At 47.0% G+C, this 14,617-nt stretch overlaps 1 protein-coding gene across 1 annotated transcript; it reads left to right on the top strand.

Moving 5' to 3' along the window:
* Positions 1-7,766: 7,766 nt before the first annotated feature.
* On the top strand, positions 7,767-13,747 carry LOC139407460 (serine-rich adhesin for platelets-like). The gene is made up of 12 exons (XM_071151255.1): positions 7,767-7,865; positions 7,994-8,539; positions 8,713-9,108; positions 9,601-9,810; positions 9,984-10,205; positions 10,289-10,384; positions 11,057-11,254; positions 11,483-11,620; positions 11,711-11,848; positions 12,173-12,286; positions 12,419-12,988; positions 13,409-13,747. The coding sequence occupies exons 1-12, from the start codon at positions 7,767-7,769 to the stop codon at positions 13,745-13,747; spliced, it is 3,066 nt and encodes a 1,021-aa protein (XP_071007356.1).
* Positions 13,748-14,617: the final 870 nt, after the last annotated feature.

The following is a 14,617-nucleotide window of genomic DNA, read 5'->3' as shown; positions in this document are numbered from 1 at the left end:
TTCTATAGTAAACTTCATTCATTGCATTTTACTGTGTTCAATGTCATGTGGACAGTGGCACAACTACAATATGGTTTCATATTCAAGGTTCAAATGATGTGTTTCTTTGGGACAAGGGCATGTCAGACATTTTATTTAATTCTAAGTGCAAATGAACTCTGAAAGTGTATCAATCAAAACCGCTTGTAATAAATCAGATATTATCCACCGCAACTGTAGCCTAGTATTTAGATTAAATTCCAAGTGCAGGACTGTTATGAAAATGTGCCAACTTGATCTGATAAGAACAGTCTGTTAATGGCTCTTCGCCTCCTATCTCATGCAGACTGGCTACAAGTTTTTTTTGTGCAAAACCTATTTAGTTTTTTTTATAGGCTTCCGTTATGGGAAATAGTTTTGGTAATTAAAAAAAAACACAATTGGAGATAACAGTAGGATATAATTATTACTTATAAAATAATAAATATTTGATCACGTCTTTACCTTTCCCACGACTATAAACTGTTTGCTCTTATTTTCTTCCCAACGAGTGATTTGGTATGAGGCGCGCGCGGACCATCTCATTTACGCCTCTTTTACTATTTGTTCTGTATTCAGACCTTATTTCGGGTGAGATAATGGGATCATTTATTAACGTTTCAATTAGTCGCAACATGCGCCGATGCTGTACTCCCGACGAGAAAATGCGCATCACAATTTAATGATTTCCATTTTTTTGAAATCATGCATGGCAGAGGCAGGCCTACTACAATTGAGATTACGATTCCATGTCATCAAAAAAAAAAATAACTCAAATTGCAACATGTCTCTAATTGTGTGGGAAAGAGGGATTCATGTGAAAGCCAGGGTTCTATTTCCCTCAGGCAGCAGGACACAAACGGTTCCCTCACCTGTGTCGTAGACAGGAATGTGAGGCAGACAGGTGGCAAGCTGAAAGAGCCATTGTTACAGGAACAAGAGAGAGATCTGAGATCAAACCACAGGACACATCAAAGGCTCTGGAAGATGGTGTCTTTATCAAACATAATCCAGAATATTGTAGCGAACAGGAAGCGAACTCGGGACTCGGGCATGAAAGTCCAACACCCTACACCAATAGGGTTCACCCACTTGGTGGGAATTGTAATGTGGCTCATATAGCGAGGATCGCTATAGAGAGCAGAGAGAGAGAAAGCCTTTGATAATGAAACCCTTTCTCTGTTGGCCTGACTACAAGCGTTAGTAATTATACAAAACGGGTTCAATTTAGTTTTCACTAATCTACAAAAGGTAAATACCCTGACCACCATATTAATAATAACCAAATAAGTAGTAAGATGAGCCTACATCTGAATACCAAATTTATGTTAACGATACATTATGCCTTTACAAAACACTTTACATTCTCTTTAGGGTGCTTATCTAACTCTGAACATGTCTGTTTTAATGAGAGGACAGCTGTTTCTGTCCCCTGTCTCATCCACAAGATGGACGTCTGATCTCCTGTTTTAATAAGAGGACATATTATTCTGTCCCCTGTCTCATCCACAAGATGGACATCTGATCTCCTGTTTTAATGAGAGGACAGCTGTTTCTGTCGCCTGTCTCATCCACAGTTGAAAAGCTTTGCTGTGTTAAACTGGGTGTCCCACTGACACCATGGAGACCGAGGAGGATGTTAAGGGGTTCCTAAGGGTTCACCAGAGACCCCGAGCAGGGGCCCTGATTGAGTGATGACGGTGGATATGAAGCCATTAGAAGGCGCATCTATCTTATAGACACTTCACTAGCTTTGAAGCCAAGCTGATACCAGGGTTAGGCTCTAGTACAATCGGGGGAGGGAATTCAGGAAGATATTCCAATTTAAAATTCAGAAGTTGATAAACTTTCTTAAAGAAGTAATTGAAAATCAATGCCCTTTTTTAAATTATATAATTTTTATTTGTGTTTACTTCCTGAATTGACCATTTTAATTGAGTCCAACCCTTGTTGATACAATGGTGAAATTGTGCCTGTCTGAATCCACAGCAGCACAGGGTCCATTTAAATCAGATTCCCTCTTATAGATAAAGCCTGGATCCTATTTAGTAGTATTGTGCCACATTGGCTTCAGGAGGTTTTTAGCAGTGTGGCGCGTCTTCACTGCTATGAAAGGATGTCCCCTTAATGCTAGAAAAAAACCTGTAGGCTATTCCATTTCATTAGAACTGGTCTCTTGTGACAGGGGTTTATTATGGATCCCCATTAGTTCCTGCCAAGGCAGCAGCTACTCTTCCTGGGGTTTATTATGGATCCCCATTAGTTCTTGCCGAGGCAGCAGCTACTCTTCCTGGGGTCCAGCAAAAGAAGATGGGTTACCCGGCGCGGGTGGCATGTCTTGTGGGGTATGTTGGGTGTCTGAGCTGTGTGCCAGTAGTTCAAACAGACAGCTCAGTGATAACCTCTTTGGAGCATCTGACCACACGACTGAACAGTAGTCCAGCTGCAACAAAACTAGGGCCTGTAGGACCTGCCTTGTTGATAGTGCTGTAGAGATTACTGCTGTAGGTTACTGTTGAGATTACTGCTGTAGGTTACTGTAGAGATTACTGCTGTAGGTTACTGTAGAGATTACTGCTGTAGGTTACTGTAGAGATTACTGCTGTAGGTTACTGTAGAGATTACTGCTGTAGGTTACTGTAGAGATTACTGCTGTAGGTTACTGTTGAGATTACTGCTGTAGATTACTGTTGAGATTACTGCTGTAGGTTACTGTAGAGATTACTGCTGTAGGTTACTGTTGATATTACTGCTGTAGGTTACTGTAGAGATTACTGCTGTAGGTTACTGTTGAGATTACTTTTATACAAAAGTCTCAAAGTATCTGAAATGTATATTGTTGTCATGATGTTCTTCCTGTAACCTAAAACATTTCTGATTCCACTAGCAGGGGTTTGTTAGCGTTCCAGATATATAATATGCCATTTAGCAGACACTTTTATCCAGAGACTTGCGTACATGTGGTCCTGGAAATGAAACCCACTACCCTGGTATTGCAAGAGCCATGCTCTACCAACTGGGTTACAGAGGACCACAGATGGCTGGAGATGTAGGCTAAAACATAACGTTCATGTTTGGATTGTTAAAAAAGGATTTGTAGAGGATCAGTGATCCAATAACCTCTATTTTGTCAAGGATCAGATATCCAATCACCTCTATTTTGTCAAGGATCAGTAATCCAATCACTTCTATTTTGTCAAGGATCAGTAATCCAATCACTTCTATTTTTGTCAAGGATCAGTGATCCAATCACTTCTATTTTGTCAATGATCAGTGATCCAATCACTTCTATTTTGTCAAGGATCAGTGATACAATCACTTCTATTTTGTCAAGGATCAGTAATCCAATCACTTCTATTTTGTCAAGGATCAGTAATCCAATCACTTCTATTTTGTCAAGGATCAGATATCCAATCACCTCTATTTTTTCAAGGATCAGTAATCCAATCACTTCTATTTTGTCAAGGATCAGTAATCCAATCACTTCTATTTTTGTCAAGGATCAGTGATCCAATCACTTCTATTTTGTCAATGATCAGTGATCCAATCACTTCTATTTTGTCAAGGATCAGTGATACAATCACTTCTATTTTGTCAAGGATCAGTAATCCAATCACTTCTATTTTGTCAAGGATCAGTAATCCAATCACTTCTATTTTTGTCAAGGATCAGTGATCCAATCACTTCTATTTTGTCAAGGATCAGTGATCCAGTCACCGCAATTTTGTCAAGGATCAGTAATCCAATCACTTCTATTTTGTCAAGGATCAGTAATCCAATCACTTCTATTTTGTCAAGGATCAGTGATCCAATCACCTCTATTTTGTCAAGGATCAGTAATCCAATCACTTCTATTTTGTCAAGGATCAGTAATCCAATCACTTCTATTTTGTCAAGGATCAGTGATCCAGTCACCGCAATTTTGTCAAGGATCAGTAATCCAATCACTTCTATTTTGTCAAGGATTAGTAATCCAATCACTTCTATTTTGTCAAGGATCAGTAATCCAATCACTTCTATTTTGTCAAGGATCAGTAATCCAATCACTTCTATTTTGTCAAGGATCAGTGATCCAATCACTTCTATTTTGTCAAGGATCAGTGATCCAATCACTTCTATTTTGTCAAGGATCAGTGATCCAATCACTTCTATTTTGTCAAGGATCAGTGATCCAATCACTTCTATTTTGTCAAGGATCAGTGATCCAATCACTTCTATTTTGTCAAGGATCAGTGATCCAATCGCTTCTATTTTGTCAAGGATCAGTGATCCAATCACTTCTATTTTGTCAAGGATCAGTGATCCAATCACTTCTATTTTGTCAAGGATCAGTGATCCAATCACTTCTATTTTGTCAAGGATCAGTGATCCAATCACTTCTATTTTGTCAAGGATCAGTGATCCAATCACTTCTATTTTGTCAAGGATCATGTCTGTTTCTGGTGCTATATTTCAAAGGACCTGTTGGAGTTAGTAGTAAGTAGTAACTACACACACACACACACACACACAGCGGACACACACACACACACCTGATAGCTGCCTGGCGTGATCAGGCCGGCATCCCTCTGATGTCATTCCAAGGCTTCATTCTTTGTTCAGCGACCTCTTTATTTGTCAGGCCTGTCTTTTCTTTGTTCAGGAGCTTATTTGGCCCCCTAGTCCAGACACTGGTGGCATCCCAAATGGCATCCTACTCCATATAGACTGCACTATTATTTACCAGAGCACTATGGGCCCTGTAGGGACTAGGGTGCCATGTGGGATACAGCCTCTGTTTTCTCAGGAGTGTTAGTACTTAGTAGGAGTGTTTTTTCTTTTCAGTCTTTGACTGTAATCCTGTAATGAGTGAACCCCTGACGCGGAGATTGGGTTGCAAAACCAACCAGCATAGTCTCAACACACACACACACACACACACACACACACACACACACACACACACACACACACACACACACACACACACACACATACACACATACACACACACACACACACACACACACACACACACACACACACACACACACACACACACACACACACACACACACGAGGTAGGTAACTGACCTCTAAGTGTTACAATAGCTCCAGTATCCAACCGTAGGTCTCTCCTTCTGACACTGGTTCAGAAACAAACACACTGTTCTACATATTCAACCTTTTCTGTCGCACCACGGCTGCGTTCGTTAGGCACCAAATGGAAGAAAATTATCTGAAACAGGGAGGCACTAACTGGACATTATTCCAATAAGAATATAACATCTGACTGTTCATTAAGAACTGATTTTCATTTTCTGTTGCAAAGCATTTGGCTTTTTCTGTTGCCTAGTTACACACGACCTATGACCTATGACAGCGTTGCTTTGTTGGCTCCTCCCCAAAATAAATGCTCTTGTCTTTTCTTTTGGTAAATAGTTTCAGAACTATTCAACCTTGGGTAAATACTTTGTTGAGGGAAATATTCCATTCAGAACTATTCAACCGAGGGTATAGTTTGTTGAGGGAAATATGTTGTTGTCTCACCTACCTATCTTAAGATGAATCCATTGATTCAGAGGTATTCAACTGGAGGTACTGTAGGGAGTCAGTCAAAAAATACATAAATAATGTAAAGTGGAATAAAATGTATTTAAATGTTTTAATGAATATCACAAGCAACAACAGAATAAACACATTTTTAATTACATACCTTTAGTAGAAAATACGGGAATATCTTCCTTCTAATGATTTATCCACTCCTAATTGGAGCCAATGACACTCACTGGAGTAGCCTGAAGACCCGACTGTCAAGCCCTGACTTTAGAGAGCCTTTTATTCTCTAATTTTGGTTAGGTCGGGGTGTGACTAGGGTGGGTAAATATAGTTTTTGTATTTCTATGTTGGCCTGGTATGGTTCCCAATCAGAGGCAGCTGTCTATCGTTGTGTCTGATTGGGGATCATATGTAGGCAGCATTTTCCCAATGGGTTTTTTGTGGGATCTTGTTTTTGGTTAGTTGCCATAGTTTCACGTTTCGTTTGTGCTTTATTGTTTTTTTTGTGCCGGTTCGGTGAATAAATATGTTGAACCACGCTGCACTTTGGTCCGACAATCCAACAACGACATTCGTGACACCGACGTTGAATTCAATTTCAGGCATAAATGAGCATTTGGATCAGGTTTCTCTACAAGCCAGAATGTAAATGATTAAATTATATTTAAATGTACTTTGCTGGTTGTCCGTGTGGTTGGTCCTTTTGGTGGTAGGAATGGAAGCAAATATATACACAGGAAAGTAGAATTACGTACATTTTTCAAACTTCTGGTGCTGCTTTCAGATTTCTACCACTCGAAGCACAGAACAATGTAAACGAGTGTGCATTTATTTTCATTTTGTCGGTTTCATGTGATTATAGATCTGAACTCACAAACAGCGCTTTGAAAAGTTGAAGGAATTATACTTTCCTGTGGATATAGTGAAGTCATAGCGTCTATAAACAGTATATTTTTTTAAAATCATGACACGTGATGGAAACAGGAAGTGTTGGTACATTTTTATAAATGTCAACAGGCAACTTTTTGTGTTGGTAAGATGAAGTATGTGTCAATTTGTGATGGAAACGATTTCTTGCGGAATTGTTGATATTCATATTGTGGGACATCTTGATGATGATGTAAAGATGTACGCTGAGAGTCGGGAAGCAAGTTCAGGGAGGGAGTGTTTTAATAAATAAACGCAACGTAATGCAAAACAAGAAACACAAACAACACACGAAACTGAAACAGAAACAGAAACACAGGGGAATGAACCAAAGGGACAGGATGTAGGGAAGGTAATCAGGGAAGTGATGGTGTCCATGTAAGTCTGATGACGAGCAGGTGCGCGTAACGATGGTGACAGGTGAGCGCCGTAACGAGCAGCCTGGTGACCTAGAGGCCGGAGAGGGAACACACATGACAGTACCCCTTCCCAGACGAGCGGCTCCAGCCGCAGGACGCTGACCAAAATGACGATCCTGGGGATCAGGAGCAGACCGGACACCTGTGCAGAGGCGAGGGAATCCTGTCAATCCGGCTGAGACACAGGAGAATGGCAACCTAGAGCACCGGAGAAAGCATACCTGACGGTACCCCCTCTCAAGCATGTTCAGCTTCAGCCGCAGGACGCCAACCCAAGAGACGATCCCGGGGATCAGGAGCGGAACGGTCACACCTGCTGATGCGTGGGAACCTGTCGCCGGCAAGGATGCTGGAACCTGACAGACTGGCTGAGGCAGGGGAGCCAGGTGATCCGACTGAGGCACGAGAGCCTGACGAGCCAGTGGACACAGGGGAGCCTGGCGATCCGACTGAGACACGAGAGCCTGACGAGCCAGTGGACACAGGGGAGCCAGGCGATCCAAAGAAGGCATGAAAGCCTGACGTGCTGGCTGAGGTAGGGGAGCCTGGTCATCCAACTGAGGCAGGGGAGCCTGGTCATCCACCTGAGGCATGAGAGCCTGACGAGCGGTAGAGGTAGGGGAGACTGGCAATCTGGCTGAGGCATGAAAGCCTGTAGCGGCTCCCAGACCCAACGTCATTCCACCTGACACACAAAAAACACCACTCTCTGATGCTTCCCTTAGGTGAGGCGTTATTCTGTAACGATGTGCGCAGGGAGTTCAGGGAGTGAATATATTAATAAATAAAGGTAACATAAATGTTAATTAATCAGGGAAGTGGTGGAGTCCAGGTGAGTCTGGTGATGCGCAGGTGCACGTAACGATGGTGACAGGTGTGCGCCATAACGAGCAGCCTGGTGACGAAGAGGGAGCTGAAGAGGAAGCCGAAGAGGGAGCCGAAGAGGGAGCACACATGACAGACGTGCACCACTTCATAACACCTTTAATCCTCATTCTGATAGAAATACACCGCTGGTGGGAAAATTTGCAGATTTTGTGTCGATCAAGAATCAAAAGTCCAGAGGCAACAGTCCCTTCCATACCTCAAAGGTAAAGGCAACACCCCCCTCCCCCTCCAAGTCCAGAGGCAACATACCCCTCCACCTACAAGTCCGGAGGCAACATACCCTTCCATACCTCAAAGGTAGAGGCAACACCCCCCTCCCCCTCCAAGTCCAGAGGCAACATACCCCTCCACCTACAAGTCCGGAGACAACATCCCCCTCCACCTCCGAGGTAGAGGGAACATCCCCCTCCAAGGTAGAGGCAACATCCCCCTCCAAGGTAGAGGAAACCTCCACCTCCGAGGTAGAGGGAACATCCCCTTCCAAGGTAGAGGGAACATCCCCCTCCAAGGTAGAGGGAGCATCCCCCTCCAAGGTAGACGAAACCTCCTCCTCCAAGGTAGAGGAAACATCCCCCTCCACCTCCAAGGTAGAGGAAACATCCTCCTCCAAGGTAGAGGAAACCTCCTCCTCCAAGGTAGAGGAAACATCCTCCTCCACCTCCAAGGTAGAGCAAACATCCTCCTCCAAGGTAGAGGAAACATCCCCCTCCACCTCCAAGGTAGAGGAAACATCCCCCTCCACCTCCAAGGTAGAGGAAACATCCCCCTCCACCTCCAAGGTAGAGGAAACATCCCCCTCCACCTCCAAGGTAGAGGAAACATCCCGCTCCACCTCCAAGGTAGAGGGAACATCCCCTCCCCCTCCAAGGTAGAGGAAACCTCCTCCTCCAAGGTAGAGGAAACATCCCCCTCCACCTCCAAGGTAGAGGAAACATCCTCCTCCAAGGTAGAGGAAACCTCCTCCTCCAAGGTAGAGGAAACATTCCCCTCCATCTCCAAGGTAGAGGAAACATCCTCCTCCAAGGTGGAGGAAACATCCCCCTCCACCTCCAAGGTAGAGGAAACATCCCCCTCCAAGTTAGAGGAAACATCCCCCTCCAATGTAGATGAAACATCCCCCTCCAAGATAGAGGAAACATCCCCCTCCACCTCCAAGCTAGAGGAAACATCCCCCTCCACCTCCAAGGTACAGGAAACATCCTCCTCCACCTCCAAGGTAGAGGAAACATCCTCCTCCAAGGTAGAGGAAACATCCTCCTCCACCTCCAAGGTAGAGGAAACCTCCTCCTCCAAGGTAGAGGAAACATCCCCCTCCAAGGTAGAGGAAACATCCTCCTCCAAGGTGGAGGAAACATCCCCCTCCACCTCCTAGGTAGAGGAAACATCCCCCTCCAAGCTAGAGGAAACATCCCCCTCCAATGTAGAGGAAACATCCCCCTCCTAGGTAGAGGAAACATCCCCCTCCAAGCTAGAGGAAACATCCCCCTCCAATGTAGAGGAAACATCCCCCTCCAAGGTAGAGGAAACATCCCCCTCCACCTCCAAGGTAGAGGAAACATCCCCCTCCAAGGTAGAGGAAACATCATCCTCCAAGGCGGAGGAAACATCCCCCTCCACCTCCTAGGTAGAGGAAACATCCCCCTCCAAGCTAGAGGAAACATCCCCCTCCAATGTAGAGGAAACATCCCCCTCCAAGATAGAGGAAACATCCCCCTCCTCCTCCAAGGTAGAGGAAACATCCTCCTCCACCTCCAAGGTAGAGGAAACATCCTCCTCCAAGGTAGAGGAAACATCCTCCTCCACCTCCAAGGTAGAGGCAACCTCCTCCTCCAAGTTAGAGGAAACATCCCCCTCCACCTCCAAGGTAGAGGAAACCTCCTCCTCCCAGGTAGAGGAAACCTCCTCCTCCAAGGTAGAGGAAACCTCCTCCTCCAAGGTAGAGGAAACATCCCCCTCCACCTCCAAGCTAGAGGAAACCTCCTCCTCCAAGGTAGAGGAAACATCCCCCTCCACCTTCAAGGTAGAGGAAACATCCCCGTCCACCTCCAAGGTAGAGGAAACATCCCCCTCCACCTCCAAGGTAGAGGAAACATCCCGCTCCACCTCCAAGGTAGAGGAAACATCCCCCTCCACCTCCAAGGTAGAGGAAACCTTCTCCTCCAAGTTAGAGGAAAAATCCCCTCTATCTCCAAGGTAGAGGAAACATCCTCCTCCAAGGTGGAGGAAGCATCCCCCTCCACCTCCAAGGTAGAGGAAACATCCCCCTCCAAGGTAGAGGAAACATCCCCCTCCACCTCCAAGCTAGAGGAAACATCCCCCTCCACCTCCAAGGTAGAGGAAACATCCCCCTCCTCCTCCAAGGTACAGGAAACATCCTCCTCCACCTCCAAGGTAGAGGAAACATCCTCCTCCAAGGTAGAGGAAACATCCTCCTCCACCTCCAAGGTAGAGGAAACCTCCTCCTCCAAGGTAGAGGAAACATCCCCTCCACCTCCAAGGTAGAGGAAACATCCCCCTCCAAGGTAGAGAAAACCTCCTCCTCCAAGGTAGAGGAAACCTCCTCCTCCAAGGTAGAGGAAACCTCTTCCTCCAAGGTAGAGGAAACATCCACCTCCAAGGTAGAGGGAACATCCCCCTCCACCTCCAAGGTAGAGGAAACATCCCCCTCCAAGGTAGAGGAAACCTCCTCCTCCAAGGTAGAGGAAACCTCCTCCTCCAAGGTAGAGGAAACATCCCGCTCCACCTCCAAGGTAGAGGAAACATCCCCCTCCAAGGTAGAGGAAACCTCCTCCTCCAAGGTAGAGGAAACCTCCTCCTCCAAGGTAGAGGAAACATCCCCCTCCAAGGTAGAGGAAACCTCCTCCTCCAAGGTAGAGGAAACCTCCTCCTCCAAGGTAGAGGAAACATCCCCCTCCAAGGTAGAGGAAACCTCCTCCTCCAAGGTAGAGGAAACCTCCTCCTCCAAGGTAGAGGAAACCTCCTCCTCCAAGGTAGAGGAAACATCCACCTCCAAGGTAGAGGAAACATGCCCCTCCCACTCCAAGGTAGAGGAAACATCCCCCTCCAAGGTAGAGGAAACCTCATCCTCCAAGGTAGAGGAAACCTCCTCCTCCAAGGTAGAGGAAACCTCCTCCTCCAAGGTAGAGGAAACCTCCTCCTCCAAGGTAGAGGAAACATCCCCCTCCAAGGTAGAGGAAACATCCTCCTCCAAGGTAGAGGAAACATCCTCCTCCAAGGTAGAGGAAACATCCCCCTCCACCTCCAAGGTAGAGGAAACATCGTCCTCCAAGGTAGAGGAAACATCCCCCACCAACTACAAGGTAGAGGAAACATCCCCCTCCACCTCCAAGGTAGAGGAAACATCCCCCTCCACCTCCAAGGTAGAGGAAACATTCTCCTCCAAGTTAGAGGAAACATCCCCCTCCACCTCCAAGGTAGAGGAAACATCCCTCTCCACCTCCAAGGTAGAGGAAACATCCCCCTACACCTCCAAGGTAGAGGAAACATCCCCCTCCTCCTCCAAGGTAGAGGAAACATCCCCCTCCACCTCCAAGGTAGAGGAAACATTCTCCTCCAAGTTAGAGGAAACATCCCCCTCCACCTCCAAGGTAGAGGAAACATCCTCCTCCAAGGTAGAGGAAACCTCCTCCTCCACCTCCAAGGTAGAGGAAACATCCTCCTCCACCTCCAAGGTAGAGGAAACCTCCTCCTCCAAGGTAGAGGAAACATCCCCCTCCACCTCCAAGGTAGAGGAAACATTCTCCTCCAAGTTAGAGGAAACATCCCCCTCCACCTCCAAGGTAGAGGAAACATCCTCCTCCACCTCCAAGGTAGAGGAAACATCCCCCTCCACCTCCAAGGTAGAGGAAACATCCTCCTCCACCTCCAAGGTAGAGGAAACATCCCCCTCCACCTCCAAGGTAGAGGAAACATCCCCCTCCACCTCCAAGGTAGAGGAAACATCCCCCTCCACCTCCAAGGTAGAGGAAACATTCTCCTCCAAGTTAGAGGAAACATCCCCCTCCACCTCCAAGGTAGAGGAAACATCCTCCTCCAAGGTAGAGGAAACATCCTCCTCCAAGGTAGAGGAAACATCCCCCTCCACCTCCAAGGTAGAGGAAACATCCTCCTCCAAGGTAGAGGAAACCTCCTCCTCCAAGGTAGAGGAAACATCCCCCTCCACCTCCAAGGTAGAGGAAACATTCCCCTCCAAGGTAGAGGAAACATCCTCCTCCAAGGTAGAGGAAACATCCCCCTCCACCTCCAAGGTAGAGGAAACATCCCCCTCCACCTCCAAGGTAGAGGAAACATCCCCCTCCACCTCCAAGGTAGAGGAAACATCCCCCTCCACCTCCAAGGTAGAGGAAACATCCTCCTCCAAGGTAGAGGAAACCTCCTCCTCCAAGGTAGAGGAAACATCCCCCTCCACCTCCAATGTAGAGGAAACATCCTCCTCCACCTCCAAGGTAGAGGAAACATCCCCCTCCACCTCCAAGGTAGAGGGAACATCCCCCTCCAAGTTAGAGGAAACATCCCCCTCCACCTCCAAGGTAGAGGAAACATCCCCCTCCAAGTTAGAGGAAACATCCCCCTCCAAGTTAGAGGAAACATCCCCCTCCACCTCCAAGGTAGAGGAAACATCCCCCTCCACCTCCAAGGTAGAGGAAACATCCCCCTCCAAGGTAGAGGGAACATCCCCCTCCAAGTTAGAGGAAACATCCCCCTCCACCTCCAAGGTACAGGAAACATCCCGCTCCACCTCCAAGGTAGAGGAAACATCCCCCTCCACCTCCAAGGTAGAGGAAACATCCCCCTCCAAGGTAGAGGGAACATCCCCCTCCAAGTTAGAGGAAACATCCCCCTCCACCTCCAAGGTACAGGAAACATCCCCCTCCACCTCCAAGGTAGAGGAAACATCCCCCTCCACCTCCAAGGTAGAGGAAACATCCACCTCCAAGTTAGAAGAAACATCCCCCTCCACCTCCAAGGTAGAGGAAACATCCCCCTCCAAGGTAGAGGAAACATCCCCCTCCAAGGTAGAGGAAACTTCCCCCTCCACCTCCAAGGTAGAGGAAACATCCCCCTCCAAGGTAGAGGAAACATCCCCCTCCAAGTTAGAGGAAACATCACCCTCCTCCTCCAAGGTAGAGGAAACATCCTCCTCCACCTCCAAGGTAGAGGAAACATCCTCCTCCAAGGTAGAGGAAACCTCCTCCTCCAAGGTAGAGGAAACATCCCCCTCCACCTCCAAGGTAGAGGAAACATCCCCCTCCTCCTCCAAGGTAGAGGAAACATCCCCCTCCAAGGTAGAGGAAACTTCCCCCTCCACCTCCAAGGTAGAGGAAACATCCCCCTCCAAGTTAGAGGAAACATCCCCCTCCACCTCCAAGGTAGAGGAAACATCCCCCTCCACCTCCAAGGTAGAGGAAACATCCCCCTCCACCTCCAAGGTAGAGGAAACATCCCCCTCCACCTCCAAGGTAGAGGAAACATCCCCCTCCAAGGTAGAGGAAACTTCCCCCTCCACCTCCAAGGTAGAGGAAACATCCCCCTCCAAGTTAGAGGAAACATCCCCCTCCACCTCCAAGGTAGAGCAAACATCCCCCTCCACCTCCAAGGTAGAGGAAACATCCCACTCCAAGGTAGAGGAAACCTCCTCCTCCACCTCCAATGTAGAGGAAACATCCTCCTCCAAGGTAGAGGAAACCTCCTCCTCCAAGGTAGAGGAAACATCCCCCTCCACCTCCAAGGTAGAGCAAACATTCCCCTCCAAGGTAGAGGAAACCTCCTCCTCCAAGGTAGAGGAAACATCCCCCTCCATCTCCAAGTTAGAGGAAACATCCCCCTCCACCTCCAAGTTAGAGGAAACATCCCCCTCCACCTCCAAGGTAGAGCAAACATTCCCCTCCAACTCCACCTCCAAGTCCAGAGGAAACATCCCCCTCCACCTCCAATAAATCAGTCTACTGTTTCCTTCTTTCTCTAGTAATTCTCCCTGAAATGGTTTACAATGAGCTCCTGAAGTAGTTCCCATCTTTTGCTGACCCTTAATAGTCTTTGTACTAGAGCAGCATACGTTCTACCTCCAAAACCCTTCATAGTTTTACAACAAACTGATTTGCTGAAAAATGTCCTAAAATTAGCAACTGAATTGGTTCTTCGGTTGGTCCTTCGTCTTTGTAAATCCAATGTACTACACTCTGTATTGAACTTGCCCACAGTGTCCAATGTACTTCACGTGTACAAAGACCACTACAATGTACAAAGACTGCAGTGTGGTAACAAAAGCTACAGTCTTAATCTCAGTGAATTGGCAGGTAGCCCTGGCGATTAGAGCATATGGGGCAATAACCAAAAGGTTGCTTGTTTTAAATCCTCCGTTCTGCCCTGAGCCCCCACACAACTTCTCCCCAGGCACCGATGATGTGGACTTTGGTTAAGGCAGCCCCCAAAACACCTCTTTGATTCAGAGGGTTGTATGTGGAAGACACGTTTCAGTCGAATGCATTCAGTTTTGCACCTGACTAGGTATGCCCCTATTCCCTTACACCTGACTAGGTATGCCCCTATTCCCTTACACCTGACTAGGTATGCCCCTATTCCCTTACACCTGACTAGGTATGCCCCTATTCCCTTACACCTGACTAGGTATGCCCCAATTCCCTTACACCTGACTAGGTATGCCCCTATTCCCTTACACCTGACTAGGTATGCCCCTATTCCCTTACACCTGACTAGGTATGCCCCTATTCCCTTACACCTGACTAGGTATCCCCCTATTCCCTTACACCAGCTCTGAAGCTCTCCTCACCAGACCAAATCCAAGT

Source organism: Oncorhynchus clarkii, chromosome 4 (assembly GCF_045791955.1).
Source record: "Oncorhynchus clarkii lewisi isolate Uvic-CL-2024 chromosome 4, UVic_Ocla_1.0, whole genome shotgun sequence".
Taxonomy (NCBI): Eukaryota; Metazoa; Chordata; class Actinopteri; order Salmoniformes; family Salmonidae; genus Oncorhynchus; species Oncorhynchus clarkii.
The sequence above is the reverse complement of the archived record's forward strand: the minus strand, read 5'-3'. Positions and strand labels throughout refer to the sequence as shown.